This window comes from Prinia subflava, chromosome 10 (assembly GCF_021018805.1).
Source record: "Prinia subflava isolate CZ2003 ecotype Zambia chromosome 10, Cam_Psub_1.2, whole genome shotgun sequence".
In the NCBI taxonomy this organism is placed as follows: domain Eukaryota; kingdom Metazoa; phylum Chordata; class Aves; order Passeriformes; family Cisticolidae; genus Prinia; species Prinia subflava.
This window is the reverse complement of record NC_086256.1, coordinates 2,277,174-2,298,311: the sequence shown is the minus strand read 5'-3', so window position 1 is coordinate 2,298,311 and position 21,138 is coordinate 2,277,174. Positions and strand designations below refer to the sequence as shown.

Below are 21,138 nucleotides of genomic sequence, written 5' to 3'. Positions count from 1 at the left end.
CCCAGTCCCTTTCCAGCTCTCCTGGAGCCCCTTTGGGCACTGGAGGGGCTCTGAGCTCTCCCTGGAGCCTTCTCCTCTCCAGATGAACATTCCCAGCTCTCCCAGCCTGTTTATTAACAATTACTTGCTATAATATCATTTACTTAAGAGTGTTTATCCCTGCTAACACATGAACTGCTTAAATTATTGCACAGACTCAGCAACTTCCAGTGGAACCATCACCTGAACAGATAAAACCCTCCTGACCTTTGCCAGGGGCTCACTGCTGACTTTGGCAGCTTTAGTGTCCTACAGAAGTGCCTGCAGCAGAGCAGAGTGACCCGAGAGCAGTCCCCAAGGGCAGGAGGCAGGGCAGAGGATGGGGGTGCCTCTCCCACCCTCCCCTGCCTCATGAGGACACACCAGTCAGCCAGGCAGGGCTAAACCTCCAGGAAATACAAATAATGGGAGGCACCACTCAGCCTTCACCAGCCCTGAGACAGCATCAAGACTCGGCTCATTCTCCTTTTCAATCTTTTAGTGATTAAATTACTAGCTCTGAACACTCCAAAATGCCCTTTTCAGTGCCACACAGGACACTGTCATGCTTTCCTTTGCTGTGCTTCCCATTCATTTGCACAAATCACCTTTTCTTCTTCTCTTAAATTATGTTAAAATAAACAATGGGAATGTACAAAGGAACCTATATTCTCTTATTCAATAATTAGATGCTATCTTTGAATACATGGCCAAAGTCTGACATGCAATAAATCCAAGACAAAGCCTCAATTAGCCCAGCTAATGCCCATAAAGCCAGAAGTGCTTTACAAAGATATGGAAATGTCAGCACCTTCATTTTACAGGAGAAAATGAGGTGCAGTGGTCAGATCATATCACGTCCAAGAATCCAGACCCCTTTATTCCCAGACTAATTAGTATCTCTTATAACAGTGCTCCTTTACGTACCAGCAATCATCTCTGCTGGACCACACATCAACAGGCAGGAAATCTTACCCCAAATCCCTTGGAAAAAGCTGTGATTCTACCAGAAAACAACTGAATGTACATTCACTCTGCTTATTTGCAAGTTTAGTACAAAGCTGCTCTTCTAATTAAATTACAGAATCATTAAGGTTGGCAAAGTCCTCCAAGATCATCCATGTCCAAACTTTGACTGAACACCATCTTGTCAACCAGACCATTGCCCTAAGTGCTAGGTCCAACCATTAAAATATTTCCCAAAGATGCAAAGAAATAGAAAAAAAAGAGACCTGGAAAGATGTTCCAAAAATTAAGAGAATTTTTTCTTGGGAAAAAAAAAATCAAAGTTTGGACAACAGCCAAAAAACATTTCAATTATTATCCTTGGCACTCAAAAGCGGAAAAAGAAGTCCAAGATTTTAAAAGTCTTTATCTACTTTCAGCAGACAGAGTTAACTGAGCACAAGGAGCTGCTCCAGAAAAAAAAACAAACTTGGGAAGAAAAGAAAGTGGTTAGTCACGAGGGATTACAATGGCCCATAGTAAACATCTGGTTCATCAAACAAACAGAGCCAATTCCCCATCCTGCAAGATGCTGGGGAATTCTCCCAGAGGAAGGGCAGGCTCTCTGCTTTTTTTCACCCACTGGGGCTGGGGTGAGAAGCAGCAGCTCCCAGCAGGGAATGCTGAACCTCTGGAGACCCCAAGGTGAGCACAGCCCAGAGATTCCAACCCAGCAAGGTGCAAATGCACGCTCCATTCACCAGTGGGTTCGGAGAGCCTTGCAAAAATAACTTCAATAAAAAAAATAAACCCTCCTTCATGGAACTCTCAGAGCTCACAGTTCCTATTTTCCAATAACAAACTGTCAGTGCCTTCTGTTGTGGGTAGCAAAAATAAAAAAGCTCAGAGCTGCAGGGATTGCATCCTGCCAGGAGCCCCTGGGATACACAGGAAAAGCCTCTGAGGGCCTTGGACCTGTGTCTGGGCTTTGAGCAATGTGCATTAAAATCAGCTGCTCCCAAAGTGGCAGAAGGGTGGAGGCTGACAATAATAAACTCATTTGAAAGCGGTGTCTTCTCCCCAGCTCTACCAGATACCAAATTAGAAACAGTTCTGGCAGCATTTGGTCTGCTGCCTGTGAGGCAAAAGGGAAGAGACTTGCTAAAATTCAGCTGGCAGGTTTTAGCATTTATCCCAGGTTCAACCACGGGCACGTCTCTGGAGTGGGGAACATCCCTGCACTGGCCTCAGCTGACAAGAAACAAAAGGCCCAAGCAAGCACGGTGCTCTTCATTCACAAAAACTCCATTTCTCCACAAAAATATCTCCAGTGGACTGAGAAGACTCTCAGGCAAACCATCACAACCACCAGAGGATCAGTGCTGGCCTTTTCTGGACCAGAGGTCCCACCACAAGATGGGCGTGAGGGACAACATCTGCAGTCACTGGAGTCACAGAATGATGGAATATCCTGAGCTGGAAGGGATCACCCAGTCCAGCTCCAGGACCACCCCAACAATCCCACCAGTGCCTGAGAGCATTGGCCAAACAATTCTGGCACTCTGCAGGCTGGAGCCCCCCAGTCCCAACCAGCTGCCATGGTGGAGATACTGAAACTCAATCCCACAACGTTTCAGCAGGAATTTCCTATTCACTCCCACACTACATGCCCTACTTTAGGCTTTTAAACCAGTGTGGCTACACAGAACTGAACTTTTCCAGAGCAAACACAGCTTCACACAGCAATGCTTTCCCTCTGCATAATGCTGATTATCAAACCAGGCCAGGCAGGCACAGCAGATCCTGACAGATGCCTTGGGGAGAGAAATTAACCCAAAATTCAGACAAGCAAACCTCTGTCGTATTCTGCAGCCTCAGGACACAGACTCATGACTTAACTAAAGAGACTTTTCCTACAGACTATCTCCTACAAACCATCACCCCGTGTTAATCAGGCTTCTGCAGAGCATCTCTGCTCAGCACCCAATTTAATGTGACAAACTGGGAGCTTATCACAGCAGCCATCACATGATGCAGCTTGATAGGAAAAGCTCAGAGCCTGCTCCCAGCCAGCGTGACCTTTTCCAGCATTTTTATAGATTCTTGTATATATTTACTAGCAAACACCAGGGCAACGAGATAATGAGAGCTACTGATAATACCATGACCAACAAGATCCTGCATCAAAAATTACATGTGAAGATCAACAGGGCTGATGCTTTGAACATCAACACTTGGTTGGTGGCAGAATGAAAAAACTTTAGGAATAGCAGGAAAAAGTGGAAGAGAATTCAGAGTGAAAGGAGGGACAAGGAAAAACTGATCAAAAACGTGGTTGGGTGAGGAGCAGCCTGAAGAGGGTCACAGAAGACATCTGATTTTATGAGAGCAGAAAGGCAATGCAGCCAACTGCTCCCAGGCTGAAACCACAGGTGAGACCAGGGAGGCACAGCTGGGATGGATATTCAATGGGAGTGTCCTCCTCAGCTGCCCAGGGCTGCAGGGAAGTGCAGCCAAAGAGCTGAGTGCTCCAACACCAGCTAATGGCAGGGGACCCTCCCTGTTCTAATGCTGGATTATGCAAAAGACCATCCAGAACTGCCAAGTCAGGGCTTTGCAGTATCACTGCACAGCCCAGCAGAGCCGCTGAGATAAGGCATTAGCCTGGGCAGCAGCTCTCATTAACCCGTCTCTCATTAACCCTTCTCTCATTAACCCTCCTCCCTGCTCGGTCCCCACCACGCTGGGCTGAGCCTGCTGCTCTCCCTTGCTCCTGGGAAAGGACAGGAATTCCAGCCCTGCTCCATCCCCAGTGCCTCTGGCACAGCCAGGTCTCCTCAGAGCTGCAGTCTGTGCCTCAGTGAAGTCCCTGCTCTGAGCTGGAGCCAGCTTGGGGATCCCTTCTGAGGGGACACTCAGCTCTGAGGGGACACTCAGCTCTGAGGGGACACTCAGCTCTGAGGGGACACTCAGCTCTGAGGGGACACTCAGCTCTGAGGGGACACTCAGCTCTGAGGGGACACTCAGCTCTGAGGGGACCTCTGTGCTCCACAAGAAGAAGCTTTAACAGGTCACACTGAACATGGAGCAGAGGGAATTCCCATGAACTCATTCCCACAATCCCAGGAACTCAGGAAACACTACAGCACCCCGCTCCAAAGAGAAGAACTCCTGTAAAGTCACAACACTTGCACAGACTGTCAAACCCAGGGCACGTTTCCAGCCCTGCCTGACCTAACCACCCCTCTCTGAAGAACACAAGATGCTCTGATATTTGTTTTCCAAGTTAACTGCAGCAAAAGGAACTGCTGTGACCTGAAGTTAGACCCCAAATCAAACATTTTCAGCCTGAAAAAGTTTGCTGCACTCTTGAAATGTTTACTACAATAAATCTGGAAGGTTACTGGCAGGCCTTGCAATAAAGTCTGACTTCAGAAAGGGTGATTGTGACAATACAGCTCTTCAAAGAGGGCTGTAAACTGGTAAGTAAATATACATTCCTGAGGAATAGCCACACTCAACTCGCACAATAATATTTAAAATACTCAGAAGAGCAGATGAGCTGCTGTGGTCCTGCTCTCCAGAGTGACAAGGACAGGAAAACAGCAACCTGAAGTGCAGGAGCTTGCAAAGAGCTCTCCATGCAGAGAACCACACACACATTGAATTTAATGCCCAATCCAGGCTGTTTGGGGATAAAACAACTAATATCTGGTCAAGAAAGCTCCTTGTCTGCAGAAACACAGATTGCCCAGCCACACGAACTGATCTGCAACACAGAAATCCCCAAAATCAGTGCATGGAATTTTGTCCTTGATGTTATCAGAGCTGCTTACACCAACACCCTGCCAGCACTGCAGTTTCCTCCAAATGCTGAAGGGAGCAAAGCCATCCCCTGAGCCAGCCCTGCCCCAGACTTACAGAGGTGTGGTGGGACACGCTGCCGCCGATGGTGAGGTTCTTGAGGAGCTGCGGGGAGCCTCCATACTGCCCCGAGATCTGCTTCCGCACCTCGGCTGCCACCGTCCTGAAACACAGGGACAGGGTTACCCCGGGGGACACACGGGGACAGAGTCAGCCCTGGGGGGACACACGGGACAGAATCACCCCTCGGAGGGACAGAGTCACCTCTGGGAGGGACACACGGGACAGAGATACCCCTGGGAGGGACAGAGTCACCCCTGGAACGGACACACGGGACAGAGACACCTCTGAGAGGGACAGAGTCACCTCTGGGAGGGACACACAGGACAGAGTCAGCCCTGGGGGGACACACGGGACAGAGTCAGCCCTGGGAGGGACACAGGGGACAGAGTCACCTCTGGGAGGGACAGAGTCACCTCTGGGAGGGACACACGGGGACAGAGATACCCCTGGGAGGGACACACGGGACAGAGTCACCCCTGGGAGGGACAGAGTCACCCCTGGGAGGGACACACTGGACAGAGTCACCTCTGAGAGGGACAGAGTCAGCCCTGGAGGGACACACAGGGACAGAGTCACCCCTGGGAGGGACACGGGGACAGGGCACACACACCCCCCTGTGCTGCTGGAGTGACACCAGGCACTGCCCACTGCCATCAGGGTGTCACAGCCCGCTGGGAGCACACCCTGCACAATAAACTCCCAGGAATCACAAAGCTCTCACAAGGCTGCAGATACACATTTTTAACAGCAATTAGTTTGGTTTTTTCCCTTTTGTGAACTGCTCTTCTGTGCACATCTGTGGCAATAAATGCACGTGACCCCGAGCACAAATTAACTCATTCCCAGCAGGCTCCTCCAAGGAAAGCTCCTCTCCAGAGCTCTCCTGTCACCCTGCAGCAGTTCCTGGTCACACAGCTGCTCCTGGACTCTGCATTTTCATCCCTCTGCCTATTTTTGGGGTTTGCAATCACAGTCAGACAAAGCACCAGGAAACAAATGACCGGGTCAGAACAAAAAGGTGTTTCCCTTCCCATGTAGGAAAGGTAAAGGTGACAAGCAGAGGAAACGCTGGCACAGAGCCAGAAATTCCAGCACTGGGTAATTTTCTCACCAGGAATGGAAGGCACAGAGCAGCCCTTCCATGCCTGGGGGGTGAAAGCTGTGACCCTCCCTGGTTTTGCATTTTGGCTAAAAAGCCACATTGTCTCTGGTAGGGCTGAAAACACAACAGGTAGGTAAAGCCACCTGGAGGGGGAAGGAAGAGCACAACAGATAGGGAAATGCTGATGGCCAGGGGCTGTCTGAACAAAGAGCCCCATGTCCAGCCCCACAGCCATCCCCAGCTCTCCATCCTCTATCCCAGCAGGAAGCTGCAGCCCCTCTCAGCAGGGACAGCCAAACCTCAGTAGGGTGGAAATGGTTTTATTCCAAAAGCAACCCAAAACCTGATTCCTTCCACAAAAAAAGCTGTGTAGCTGAAAAGCTGCTGTGCACCCCTGGCCTGCGGGACCTCACCAACACAAATGCTCCTCTCCAGGAGCCAACACCAAATTTATCAGTGACAAACCCATCCCAAGTGTCACTCACCACACCAGCACTGCTGGCAGCTCTGGCTCCCACAGCAAATTCCCAGAGCTCCAAGGAGACACTAACCAGCCCAAAAGGCAGATGAAGAGGCTGCAAGGACAGGGGTGATTTTTTTTTCTGCTGTATCAGTGATCTTTGAGCATCCTCATGGCTAAGAGACTCCTGATCTCACCGGGGGACTGTGCTGATGATCAGCACAGCACATGAGCTGCTAAAATCCTGCCAAGGAGAGGGTGAAACCTGTCCTGAGCTAAACCTGGACATCAGGATGGGCTCCTGGCTTTGGGATTGCTGGTGGGCAGGAACGAAGGCAGCTGGAGGAGAAGGAAACTCCAAGAGAGAACTGGCTGGGACAATTGAGGCTACCATGGAGAGCAGATGTTTCCTCAGGCCAGAGGATGGACATAAGATTAGCTAGAGGAAGCATTAATTTGTCTTTTTTAAAAAGCAGACTGCAGGAGGGGGAAAAAAAAGTTTTATGTATTCTGGCTGCAAGAAGTAATTTCCTTTGTGTTTGCCTTTATCCACAGGAGCTGATGTTTTCACTTCTGCAGGGTGGCTCCTGTCCTGCTGGGGACAGGGAACATCCAGGAAAAGGCAGGGAACATCCATCTCCCTGCTCCCACAGACACACGAGAGAGCAAACCACAGGTGCTGCTGGTTTTGGCAGGGAAATTTGGAATGGATTTAAAGGGCTGCTTGGCATGGAAAACACACCATGGGGCTGTGGCTTAGGATGGAAAAGCTTGTCCCCAGGATGCACACGGGCTCTGCTTTAAACCAGGCTCTGGCTCGCTGTGTTTTGTGTCACTCCTGATGAGCCAGAGAGAGAGCCCTGGTGGGAAAAATCAGAGCCCAGCACAACACAGGAAAAACTAAAAACCCTTCCCCACTATCAAGAGGCATCGGGTCCAGATGGAAAGCACAGCCAGAGGAGGGAACCTGTCCTGGATCCTCAGGAACCCAAGGCATCTCTGGTCCAACAGGGGAAGGAATGTGGTGCCACAAAAGGGTGGCACTGACCAGCTGTGCTGCTGCCCCATCAATAACCTCACTGGATTTTGAAAATTGCCCCAGAGCACGACCACAGCAAGTCAGAACTGAACCTCCAGTGGGTTTCACCAAGAAACCAGCACTACCCTCAAGTCTGAACCACCCCTGCCTCTCCAGCTTTTACAAGCACCCACGAAAACTCTTCCCATGTGAAGGAAATGGATATTGTCTGAACCTCAGAATTCCTGAGTGGAGGCTGCAGGAGTTACAGCTATTCATTCCAAGCCTGCAGTCCACTCCACAGCTCAGGCTGACTCCTTTCTGTATCACTGCATTCACAGGTGTTTGGGACACCACCTCCCACTCAGAAAGCCTCCGACACTCTGAAACCCTCACCAAACATATCCTCATCTCCAGATGTATTCATGGGCAATCCATTCTCCTTTGGGTTTGTGGCAGCATGATCAGGTTCAAGAGCCCTCTGCCCCTCCTTTCTACCTGCCGGGGTCCCCTTCCAGCCTTTGGGCTCCTTCATCACCCAATGGCTGCTCTAGAGCTGGAATCACATCTTTCAGCAGCCGTGCTTCATCCCCATCACTCACTGCAGAGAGAGGGCAGAGCCTCTGGAGAACCAAATGAGTATTTCCACATTGAGAAAATACCCCAGCTGGCTCCTTTTAGGGCTGCTTCCTCACTGTTTCCTCCCAGAGGTTCCCAGTTTCCCCAAAACAAACAACACCTGGTCTAGTGGAAGGTGACCCTGACCACAGCATGAGCTTTAAGGTCCCTTCCAACCCAAACCATTCCATCACTCTGAACTCACTTGCCTTCTCCTCCTCCTCCATTCCCAAAGGCTGTTTGTCCATGATAAACTGTTCATGACCAGCAGTTCATGTTACACTATAACCCTGAGCACTGCTTCTAACCTAGTGTTACACCAAACCCATCAAGAAAAGAGAAATAAATATTCTCTAAATGTAAAAAAAAAATAATTTGGTAGAGCTGAAGAGCCATTAAAGCTTTGATAATTAAAAGGACAAATAAAAAGCTGGCCCTTTAATAACTTATCTAATATTCAACATGTAACCAGGGAACCTCAGACAAACCTTCCAGTTAATTACAGCCCAAAGCTTCATGCATGTCTATGTTTAAAGTATATCTTCCCCAGTCACTTCCTTTCTAACCTTCTTCACTGGTTAATTATTGTGTGTGCATGTGGTTCACACAGAAAAAGAACGAAAAAAAAAAACAAACACAAAGAAGAGGGAAAAAAAATTCCCCTTGGAACTGGCTCCTAAAGCAAAACAAAACTGGTCATTCTCAAAGTACTCCGAGCTGCAAATAACAAAATGAAACCATTTGTTTGCACTCCCAGGGTTCTTTACTACACACAAAAATCATTTCTGTTTCTATGTGCCCTGCCTGGTCAAACCCAAAAACTGTTCCTTTTTCAAAAAAAACCCCCTTTTTTTTTAGCTTAGCCAGCGAACTGGAAATATCAGTTCTTCTTTTTGCCTCCCCAAAAAAAAAGACTCGCCAAGATCTGCCTGGTGATGCCAAGCAAGGTTGGGAACTCTCCTGTTCCCAGCAAAGGCAGGTCAGGGACAGCCTGGGGTGATGTGAGGAAGTCTCCCTTTTCCACAGCCCTCTCCACTGGGAAAGGAGAAGGCAAATTGCTTCTCCCCATCCTGCTAATTACAGAACTGCTGCTCCTGCCTGCTCCTCAGCCTGGCTGTCACGTGCAGGGGCTGCACACCCAGGGAGCCCTGAGAAAGGCAGCCTGGCACAGCGAGGCAGCTGCAGCCCCAGCAAAGCTGCTGGTTCTGCCTCGGAGAGAGAAAACTGCATTTACACATCAGGGACTTTGTCAAGTGAAAGCATCGCCCTCTGCTCATCCATCCTCCTGCCTCACTGTGCCTGGATGTGGCACTGGCTGTGTGTCACTGGGCAGGGACAGGAGCTGGCCCTGTGTCCCCATGCTCCAGCAGGGCTGTCCTGCCCGCAGCCCCATCCAGGTGTGAGTCACACCCAGGGAAGCTCTGCTGCACCAGGGAACCTCCTCCAGGGATGCAGGGAGAGCTCTGGCCTGGAGCCACTCCAGCCCTGCATCCCTTCCTCCTCAAGCCCAGCTCGTGTTTCCTTGTGTGAGCTCCCTTGGAGGGACACGGGCTGGATTTACAGCTGAGGAAATGCCCGGCTGATCCCCACCGCTGCAGGCTGCGTTTGGGTTCCTAAATTAACACAGATGAGCAACAACATGTTCCCTTTTTCCTCACCATTGATTAAAGGAGAAAACATCACACAACGTTGCCTGTGGTGCTCTTGTGAGAATATCTGATTATTGAGGCTGCAGAGGAGGGAACAGCTCCCAGGACAGCAAGTGTGGAATCACCACAGGACTGGATCCTGCAGGACAGCAAAGTCACACTCAACACAAAAACAACAACCAAGGAAGGAAGCCTTGGCCAGAGAAGCAGCTCTGCAGCAGAGCCCTGGAGATGAAGCTTTGTCCTTCTCCCTTGCTTTAAGCAGTTGGGGATTTTCTTGGGCTCCCCAAGCGCCGCCGACTCCCACATGAGAAATCAGCAGAGGCTGAACGGGGACAGGCAGTGGGGCTTTGGAGAGAACAGCAAAGGGATGTTCTGAAATTCCTGCTAAAAATCTTTTCAGTTAGCTCTGACAGTGTTTTGACAATGCAAATGGCATCTGGATGTGGGAAGAGAATAAACTGTGATGAATATTCTGCTGTGACCACGTTTCTGGCCCCATTTGGTGCTCCTGAGAGCCAGTGACAGCTCTGCTGCTGGTTTCAGTGGGTGCAGGTTTCACACCATCCCTCTTTACCCTGGGGCTGGGCAAAAGAGGCTGTCAGCTCCCCTGACACATCATTCAGGGAGTGTAAAGGGGCTCTAAATGAACATAAATGCAAATTTAGCCTTCCCAAGTCCCCTTTTACAGCACCCCATCAGTGTAAAGGGAGCTGCAGCAGAAATAAGATGTTCTGAATGTAGTGAACACAAGTGTTTTCCCCTCAATACAAATTCATAAAGACAAGCTGTGATTACTCCAGGAGTCCCATACAATATAGGAGCCCTGGATGATGGGGAATTTCCAAGTCATTGAATGTCTGAGAGCAGGATCAGCCCCTCACAGCAGCACCTCATGGGGTTCCTGCTCACATGGAAGCACCTGGGAAGCCACAAAGCAAAACAAATTTCTCTGGACTCCACTGACAGCTGGGCACAGGAAAACTGAAAATTCTCAGCGAAAGAATACAGAGCAGTTGTAAAAATCCCACTGTGGGGTTTGTGTGAGGCTGACATGCACTGTCAAACAGAGGGCAGGGCAGGGGTGCTGTTCCAAGTCACAGGATCCTGTCCCACTGTGGCAGCAGGACAGCGAGATCAAAACTCTTTCCAAGACACATCCATGGTGATGGTCTGGCCCAAGGAGCAGCTCTGAGTTCTGAGATAACCCAGCCTCAGGATGGTCCAAGAGCACTGACAAAGCTCTGAGTCAGGGGCTCACATGAAAGCCCACACGAGCTTATCCCTGTAATGTTTTTGCTGTGTGAGGTTTGAAGGGGGAGCTTTTCTTTCTCTCTTTTTGAACCCTAAAAAGCCTGCACACCTTTTCCTCTGTCCCAGGAAACACTGCAGTGCTGGGATACAACAAGCCCCAGTTACTGGGACATCCAGGGATTCAGAACTGACCCTTTTGGTGGGGTGGTTTCCACATCCCATTTCTTTGCCAAGCAGCCCCAAATGCAGAAAATGTACTGGGATAACAGGACTGGGAATGTGCACCAGACACAGGTGGCACTGAAGCTGCTCTGCTCTCACACTGAGATGGAAGCAACAGCCCTCTGTGCTGCTACAGAAGCATCAGGATGCTTCTGAAAGATGTGATCCACTACAGCTTAATAAAAAAAAATCCTACCAACATATTTCCAACTAAAAGTCAGCAGTTTCAGACAAGATCTCAGGGATTATTAAGCCACTATACTACATTTGACTCGGGAGTTTCTTCTGATGGAGTCAAGAATTAGTAAGTACCTGTGATGGCCAAATTCTAATTTATACCCATCCCACAAACACGCAGCAGGACCTAATCATGAATTCACCTTGCAACATAGTCTTGAAAAGATATTTTAAATAACTGCTGGGGCAATTACTGATAGCCTCTGCCCAATATTTAAAGATGGATGCAATGACAGGCAGGGCATGGCACTGGCACTCTGCATGTGCCCTGGAGGGGCACCACGGTGGCTGCAGAAAGCACAGCAGGTAAATCTGAGCTGCAGGACACATCCCTGGGCTTTCCAAGAAACAGCTCAGCCCATCCCACGTTTGTTTTTCTACCTCTGCTGTAACCGCCAGTTTAGAAACCTGCAGCTGGACCAAAGGAATTTGTCTTGGTGGATCTGAGCAACATCCATCTGAAGCACAGAGGCAAAGCAAGAGCAGAATGGCTATTTCCTGTGAATAAGACAAATGCTATGTCCACCTCGATGAGTCAGCCAAACCGGAGGGCAGAGTGTGAAAATGTGAGGGATCTATTCTTCTCCAAACAATGGGACTGGGGAGGGCTTCCAGCAGCCACCAGCACAGCTCTGGGACTTCCCTGCACTGCTTGCTCCAACCTCTCATCCCCTGAAAGTGCAACATCCCAGCAGGAGAAGGGCAGCAGCCCAGCCTGGGCACCCCCAGTGCAACACTCTGCCCATGGGTTTTTGCCTTCACGTGCACTGGATGTGCAGAACCAGCAATTTGAGATTTCTCAGACTATGACACTACAGCATGGGAAACCCCACAGAAAACAAAACAATCTTACAAGTGCAAAACGAGGTTGGAGATGCAACAGTCCTGACCTCACTGCAAAGCACCTGGCTCCTTCTAGGCACAGGTGAGCCTGAACTGTTCAAGGACCACATCTGCCCCACAAACACTCTGGGAAATACCCGGAGCAGATCAGGTCAGCCCAAAGGGGGCACAGAGGTGGCACAGCTGTGCTACGGCCCAGGGAACCAGGCAGGGTCGCTGAGCATCACAGTGGTCACCCCAGGGCCATCTTATTTAGCTTCCTGCCAGGGCTGCACAGCTCTGACTTCCAGTGCTTGGCTCTCATGTGATTATTTCTATGACTACAATCAAAGGAAAAACGGTCTGGCAGCAAATCCATCTCTCCCTGTTCTTGACCTGTCACATTAACTCCTGGCTGGCGCACATCAAAACGTGCAGAGAACCTGAACACAAAAGCAATGTTTTCACCTGTTTCCAGATCATGAGTGGGGTGGGACTGATGTCACCCCTCTACCTCCCACCCAGCCTTTTCCTTTGACCTCCTTTTTCTTTGTCCATGACCCTTCTCCATCACAGCTTCTCTAACTGCAAATGTTTGTACTACAGGTTCTCGCTCAATGGATGAAAAGGAGACTCCTTTTGCTGCTGTCACAGCTCCCGGCCGGCTCTGGCACAGCTGATGGCTCTCGCTCTCACTCCACTGCTGGGTACAGGTAGGAGAGGTCACCAAGGGCCACAGCAAAACTGCTCCCACCTCGACCCACATGCCCAATTCGGAATGTAAATCCGCAGAAAGCTGCTGTCGGCAGGTAAATTTCTATACGTGCTCTCCTTTAAAAAATAACCAAACTTTGGGAAACCCAGGGATGCTCAGCACCGCCAGCCTCACGCAGCTCCGCGCGTCCAAGGAGCGGTGGCAGGGCGAAGCAGCCCCGCTGACACACAAAAGGCAGGGAAGGGCTGCCAGGGAGCTCTCTCCATTTTCCAGGCAGCGGGAGGTCGGCGCTCGCTCCCAGGTGCGGGCCCGGGGCAGCGCCGGGAGGCGGCCGGGGCAGGGCCGGCCGCGGCAGGAAAGCGCCGAGCCGCCCATTGTGCGGCGAGAGGGGCTGCACAAAGCGCCCGGCCGGCCTTTGTTCGCGGGAGCGGAATTCCACGGCTCCTTCCCTCCTCTCTCTCCCTCCCCCGCTCCCCCGCGGGAGCTCCCCCGAGGGAGCGGCCCCGCGCTCCGCGCCCGCTCCCGGCCCTTGGCGGGGGCGGCCGCAGCCTCACAGCCGCGCTGGGCGGACCCTGCCCGGCGCCCCCGGAGGCCGGCGGGGCGCGGGCGCCCAAGGGCCGCGCCGGGCCCGCCGGCCCCCGGGGCGCGGCAGCGGCGGAGCCCCCGCGGCCGGGCCCGCCCGTCCCCACGGCCGGTGCCGGTGCCGCCGGCGCGGCCGCCCCGGTACCTGCTGATCTTCTGGGCGAAGGCGCGGCGCTCGGCCATGGCCGCGCTGCGGGCTCCGCGCTGCCGGCCCGGCCAGCGCTCGGCCGCCGTAATGCTCCGCCGAGCCGCGCACTTGAGCGGCGCAGCTCCCACCCCCGGCGCTCGCCGCGCCCGCCGCCTCCTCCCCCTTCCCGCGAGGGGGCCGCTCCTCGCAGATATACGGCGGGGCGGGCGGCCGGCGGGAGTGACCGCGGCCGGCTCGGTCTGTCCCCATCCCTGTCCCATCCCTGCCCCTGTCCCCGCCCCTGTCCCCATCCCTGTCCCATCCCTGCCCCTGTCCTCGCCCCTGTCCCCATCCCTGTCCCATCCCTGTCCCCATCCCTGTCCCCATCCCTGTCCCATCCCTGCCTCGTCCCTGCCTTTGTCCCCATCCCTGCCCCTGTCCCCATTCCTGCTCCTGTCCCCATCCCTGTCCCATCCCTGCCCCTGTCCCCGACCCTGCCCGTGTCCTCGTCCCGTCCAATGTCCCCATCCCTGCCGCTGTCTCCATCCCTGTCCCCATCCCCAGGGTCGTGTCCCCCACCGGTCTCGGGCTGGCACCCCGAGCTCCCCCGTGCCCCTGCGGAGCCGCTTTAATCCGTGTTGGGGCAGCGCTGTTGGGGTTGTTCTCGGCACTGATGGGATCCGCCGGTGGTTTGGGGAAAACTCCTCAGCATCGCTCCCCTGCCCAGTCCAAAACTGGTGCCAGGCCAGCCCTTGGGAGCACCAGAATCCCAGGATGGCTGAGGATGGAAAAGCCCTCCAGGAGCATCGAGACCAAGCTGTGCCCGATCCCCACCTTGTCACCTGCCCAGTGCCACCTCCAGTCCTTCCTTGGACACCTCCAGGGGCAGGGACTCCAAACCTCCCTGGGCAGCCCCTCCCAATGTCTCATCACCCTTTCCATGAAGAAATTCCAACCTAAACCTCTCCCCGGTGCAGCTTAAGACCTTGCTGGGTGTCAAGGATCTGCAGGGCACGGCCAGGTCCCTTGGCCAGACAAAACCAGCCAGAGAAAACCAGGCTCCCAGTCAATCCTGCCCCATATCATCCCATCTTTTCCTTCAGGAAGGCTAGAAATTGTCCCTAATGATGATTCAGAAGACGGCTGGAAGATTCCAAACATGCCATTACTACCACTATCTCCAACCACATCGTGGTTTGGGGTTATTCTAATGGGAAGAACAGGTAGAAGGTGGGGAGTCATCAAAAAAAAAAAATGATAGTTTTGTGACTTCAAAACAAGACTGAGCCCACGACACGATCTAGGGGATCACTCCAAGTCCCTGTTACCCGACATATGCTGAGCATTAATCCAAACCAGGGAACTATTAATAGTCACCCAGGAAGTGTCCAGAAGCAGGAGTGTTAATTCCCCTCTCCATCTGTTTGTGTGGTGTGAACGTTTCCCACGCACCGAGGACACCAATCCTTGCCCTGGCAGGAGGTGCTGATTTCCAGCTGTGTGCAATTCCTCTGCTTTGCTGTTTGTGTGTGTTTACACAGGCACTGCCCCAAAACCTGCAAATATCTCCGTGGGTGAGTGATCCCAGGGGATTCAATGCAGCCACCACGTGAACCCCACTAGTGGGGCTGTGCCCCACCACACCAAGGTGCTGCCAGGTGTCACACACAGATGGAGATCCTGGGAAGCAAAGATCTATTCTAGGACAGAGAAAGGAATGTTCTTCTCCAAGGGGGAGGGAATATCCCACAAACCTCTGCCAAGACAAAAGGCTTTTGCTCTGGAGCTGCTGCCTGCGTGTGGAATTGCACACCAGAGAGGGCCCTCCCACAGTGTGGATGGGATAAGAGATTTACCTCCTTATATCCACAGAAATTGTGGCTGCCCCATCTTTGGGAATGTTCAAAGCCAGGTTGGACAGGGCTTGGAGCAGCCTGGGATAGTGGAAGTGTCCCTGCCCACGGCAGGGGCAGGAACTGGATGAATTTTCAGGTCCCTTCCAACACAAACCAGTCTGGAATTCTATGACCAAATTCTCCTGAGCGTGTGTGCTCACAAGAACAGACCAAAGCATCAGGGACCACAGCAACGTTTCCTCTCCTCCCTTTTTCTCTTCACAAAATGGCACCAGTCTGGACTGCAGGAGGGCAAAATATCCCTGCCTACCCCAAACTCTGAGACCAAAACTGGGAATCCTGCAGTTCTGAAAGGAAAACTCTTCCTGCTGCCAGAGGGTGCAAAGAGCAGCCCAGCCCCAGCAGCCCTGAGTATCCAAGGTCCACTGGAGACCTTTGGGGGTTTAGGTTTCATTTTCTCCTCCTGTCAGTTATTGCCACAGAGAAACGACCTTGGACACTACTTTCTGGGCACTACTTGCTGAGTTTAGATGTCACTTTTGCTTTTCCTTGACTTTTTCTATAGCTGAGAGCTGGGCCAGAGGATCCCCAGCCATCCCATCTGGATATAAAATGGAGCTCTATCAAATACAGATATATTATGTTCTTACAGCAGGAGGACATTGCTTTGCAGAGAAATAGGTTTTCTCCATATAGTTGGGTTAAATACAAGCAAAATCCCTCAATTAATAGTCAACACCCAGTGAATTTTACAAAAATACAGATTCCTCATTACTTTTCAGATAGTGATCAGCAAAAGTTTACAAAGTCTGTGAGTTCAAAGAGCAAGAGATCACTAGCATTGGTAGAAATGTACATGTGACCTTGCAAAAAACCCCAAGAGCTCCTGCAGTTTGACCCTAAATTTTATAGTGCATGGAACATTAACCAAGAAAAGTCAAGGAAAAAAGTGAAGAAATAAGAGGGGGGAAAAATCGTATTTTGACCGTTGTAAATCCAATAATGCCAAATACAAAAATTCATGGTAACAGCATGGGGGGATTGAAGTGGTGGTGTCAGGGTGATATTTTGGGTACTCTTACAGGCACAGTCACAATCCTGCTGCCTGTTTTGTCATCTTAGAAGTGAATTAACTGAGGGAAATGCTTGGTCTGAAGAAACAAACTCAAGCTTTGCAAAGATGTGACCACCAGAGAAACCTGTTACATGGAATCAGTCTGCAATAAAAATACTTCTTTAGGAGCTAGCAGATCTCTCTGATTCAGAAACAACTGCTGTGTGGCCAGTTTTCCTGCAGCAGAAGATGGAACCATTTTCTTTTAAAACAGGGGGAAATTGTATGTGATTCATGATGTACTTGGATTGTTACACTGTTTATTTTGTAATTTTTTGTGCCCATGTTTTGTCCTCAAGGGTGTCTGGTATCTCAGAGTGAGGGTGAACACAAATCAAGAGTGGAAGGGCTGTATATATGCAATTAACACCTGCAGACAGCCCAAGTTAATTTAAATCAATGTTTGAATAGGGGCTACATATTCCTAGTAATCAATTTAAAACCTGGAACTTTACCAGCATTATGAGGATACTGCAGTTATTCTTCTTTAACACACTGTAATTCCTCACCACGTTTTAGGAAGCAAAGAAGGAACCTGGCTCGTGATTCCAACAGAAGAACACATCAGCCTTTGGGAAACATCAGTGCCTCCAAAAAAGAATCCATGGCCTGGACACAGGACTCTCTCTTCCACTCCCACACTGAAAGGGGGAGAAAGAAGAAGTATTTTAATCAATTCCCCAGGGTACCTGTCCATAAACACCTGCATCCTTTAAAACATGTGACCAAAATGATTTTTTTATAATTGAGAATGATTTTTACTGGGCTATAATCAAATTTGGTTAGTGCACCCTACCAGCACAGACATAACTCCTTCAGCCTGGCAGAAATAATCTGATAAGATTAGGTCCTGCACAGGAAAAATCCCTTTGGATCTCAGCCAGAAAACATTTGGACAGAAGTGAACGGATCCTTGCCTTGCCTGTTAGCAGATTATTTACTGAGCCCAGGGCTTCCTTGTTCTTCTGACGTAAACTTCCTCAGGGCAAACGCAGGGAAAACATTTTCCAGGGAAAACGTGTCCAGTGTAATTCCATAAACAAAGGAGTAAATAGGGATTGCAAATGCAGAGAGCCACCTCCTGGCAGCTGCGGGGAACGAGGGGCACTCGGGAAGGGCCAAAGCTCTGCCTCTCTTCACAAATGTCTAAATTTAAATTTCTTTAAATTAAATTTAAAGATCTCCACGTGTGTCACATCCACTGCACAAACACCATCTCCTCCGAGAGAGAATGTGCTGCTGTCCTCAGCCTGCCCAGCACCCAAACTCTGCTGGATTAATGAGAAACCAGGAGATTTCAGCAATGAGGACTCTGCAAATTCCTGCAGCTTTCCCTACACCCCCCACATCCCTGTTATTTCCTTTATGGACCCACAGAACTGCACCAGCCTTTCCAGAGCCTTCTTCACATGGTGATATTTGATGGCAGCTTCACTTCTGCTTTGCTGTCTCCTGCCACATTTATTTTAAGATTTCTTCACTTCAAAAGGTGGGTTCTAGAAATTAAATCTCCCCAGAAAATGACTCAAAGTCTTCCCAACTGAGCTTCCATTAGTTCCTGCTCATGTTTATAATTTTTGTAGTTTATGTTTCTACCCTGAGCACAGCTCTCAGCCTTTTCCTACAGAGTTCAACACTCTATAAATGGCATTAATGTGTTTTATTTCCTCTTGCATAACTGGGATCTTACATTCAGGGTAGCCTGGGCACAGACTCTCCCAAGCACCCTACTGAAGCCTCCTCTTCCTTACCCAAATCCTGGGATAGAGAAAGGAAATTGGGATTTGGAGGGACTGAATGGTACAAACAGAAGTTTGCTGGCTAATTTGGGGGAGAACCACATCAGAGCAATCCAGCCCCTGCTGCCCCTTTCACCCTCACTGCTGTTTGAAAGGATGCACAAATGCACACAGTCTGAATTCCCAATTTTCCTGTTCCAGAGTCTCTTTCTACCTGAGCAGCTACCCCCACAAAAACTGGAGTTATTTAACATCTCTGAGGCTCTGCAAACTTGAATGGCAGAGCAGTTTCAAAACTTTCCAGAGGGAAACAGATCACAGATGGCTTACTTCCCTAGGAAATGAAACTAAAAATAAACGAGGAAAAATTCCCTTCTCTCCAACCACTTGACCCAAGGTCTTCTCTCTTCAGACAACGTTTGGGAAAGCACATTCGGCCAAATGTTTAATGAGCTTTTCTAAATTTGTTGCAGATTCCTGATGATGGAACAGTGGCAGGAACAGCAGCAGAGGGTTCATTCCCCACTTCCCAGTGTGCTCTTACCATTCTGCAGTGTTTGGAGGAGAAATGTTGTGTATCCCCATAAATCACAGTATCTCCTCTAACTTTTAATCTTGCCATTGCCACCTTGTTTACCTATTAAAAAAAAGAGAGACAAATTATATTTTCCAGGAACACAGATTTTTAAAATCTCCTTATGACATTCAAATGGAGCTCAGAGATGGTTTTATGCCATTAAAATGTTGAAAGTGTGAACTCTGTGACATTTGTTATAAGTTTGTTGAACTCAGTTCTCTCCCACTCCCTCTGCAAACCTTTCCTACAGAAACAGGAATTGGTGGATGTGAAGAAAACTCTCTTTTACAATTATTTATGGTTGCCTGAGTGATTGTTTGGCAATCAAAATTGTTGGGTTTTTTTGTGGATTTTTGGTGGGTTTTTTTGTTTTTGTTTTTGTTTTTGGTGGTTTTGTTTGTTTTTGGTTTTTTTCTGGTTTTTTGGTGGGTTTTTTTTTTGGTTTTTTGTTTGGTTGTTGGTTTTTTGTGTGGTTTTTTGTTTTTCTTTTGTGGTTGGAGTTTTTTTGGTTTTTGGTGGGGTTTTTTGTGGGGTTTTTTTGTTGTTGTGGGGGTTTTTTGTTTGTTTTTGTTGGGGTTTGGGGGTTTTTTTTTGTTTGGTTTTTTTTGTTGTTGGGGGTTTTTTGAGGTTTGTTGTTGTTGTTGTTGTTGTTGCTTTGTTTTGTTTTGTTTTGTTTGTGGGAAAAAAAAACCCAAACCAGAAAACAAACATCTTCTCCCTCATAACCTGCCTGCCCAGGGGATTTACAGTGTACATCCAGGTACACCTCGTGTGGCCCATCAATTCAGGGCATGGTTATTAAATTTGAGAGCAGGAGGGTGCAGGAAGGGGAACAGCCATTTCCTCTGCTCAGGTGGATAATTCTTTGTACAACATTTAGGCAGATCCAAGCCCTGTCAGCTCCTCAGCTCTCCTCCTTCCAGCCCCTACACAGACAGACAAGCACATCCATCTCTGTCTCGGGGAATAAAAGCAAAGATAAAACTTTAAACAACTGTAATTCCTATAACAGATCATGAAATTCTGGAGGCCTCTTTCTTTCTGCACTGTCATGAGGCCACAGTTTTGTGAGTTTATGCAAACAGCAACAGGGTTTTTATTTTTAATTTTTTTTTCCTTTCTCTTGGGAGCAAAGGGCAGGCAGGGAGCTGCAAGGCAGGGCAGGATTAGAAAGGTGATCTGCTACATCCCCACTCCAAGCCAGCAGCAGGCTTTTGGAACAAGATGTAGTCTGCACATTAAAACCTACAATCCTCTTTACTGATCAACCTCCTACGTGAAATATATCCATGAGGCTGCAGAAAAAAAAAAATCAAGAAATACACAAAGCATCTATTGTTGGCATTTGCACTGTGTATAAATTTTAGATCATGTGCTGATTAGAAATTAAGCTCAGCCTGATCATCTCTGACCAGCAGAAGGCAGTAAAATCACAAAATGGAAAAAAACCTCACATGACTTTGTTGCATGAACCCAAAATTGGGCTGGTGAGTACCAGGAAAAGCAGGAATATCACCCTTCTCAGGATGCTGAGCACTAATGCCAGTTCCAGACAGTTGAGAAATTCAACTCAATCCTCCACAAATCCGGCACTTTTTTTGTGTTAATCCCTCAGCTCCCAATACAGCCAATGAGTATTTTTAAGCAGCTTAAGACAAACAGATTAATGAAGAACCTACTTTACAAAACACTTTTAAAAAACCCTCAGGAGAGTGAGAGGAGATGCAGTGGTTTTGATGGGACTTTTAGAGAGGAAATAAAGGAGGGAATGGAATTGGAGCACATTCAGCTGGGTATTTCGGCTGGAAATGGAAATCCTTCAGGGAGTTTGGCGATATGGGAGGCATTTTGCTGTGGAGGAATCAAAAGATACGGAATTAAAAAACAAAGCCAAACACAAAAGAAAAAAAATCACGAAAATACCCCCAAAAAACCAAAAAAACCCAAAACAACAACAAAAAACCCAAAAAACCCCAAACCCAAACCACGAACAAAAAACCCCACCTAAACCGAAAGAAAGAAACCACACAAAAAGAACCGCAGGCACAAAAAAAAAAAAAAAAAAAAAAAACCAAAAAAACCCCAAAGAAAATCGCTAAGAAAAAAAAAAAAATCAACCAAAACCAAACCCAAAAAAACCACAAAAAACCAAACCC

At 49.3% G+C, this 21,138-nt stretch overlaps 1 protein-coding gene across 10 annotated transcripts in view; it reads right to left on the bottom strand.

The window, feature by feature from the left end:
* Positions 1-21,031, bottom strand: part of DOCK7 (dedicator of cytokinesis 7) — a 102,263-nt gene extending 81,232 nt beyond the window's left edge. For 2 of the 10 annotated variants that reach the window (XM_063406919.1, XM_063406921.1), the window contains exons 1-2: positions 17,176-17,392; positions 4,885-4,990 (exon numbers count right to left, since the gene is read on the bottom strand). In XM_063406919.1, coding sequence (XP_063262989.1) covers positions 4,885-4,990; positions 17,176-17,375 — 306 coding nt within the window. In that variant the 5' untranslated portion in view covers positions 17,376-17,392. Of the gene's footprint in view, positions 1-4,884; positions 4,991-13,714; positions 13,861-17,175 lie in introns of those variants that run through there. The other 8 variants (XM_063406922.1, XM_063406923.1, XM_063406920.1 and 5 more) reach the window with 7 other exon arrangements.
* Between the last annotated feature and the right edge of the window lie 107 nt (positions 21,032-21,138).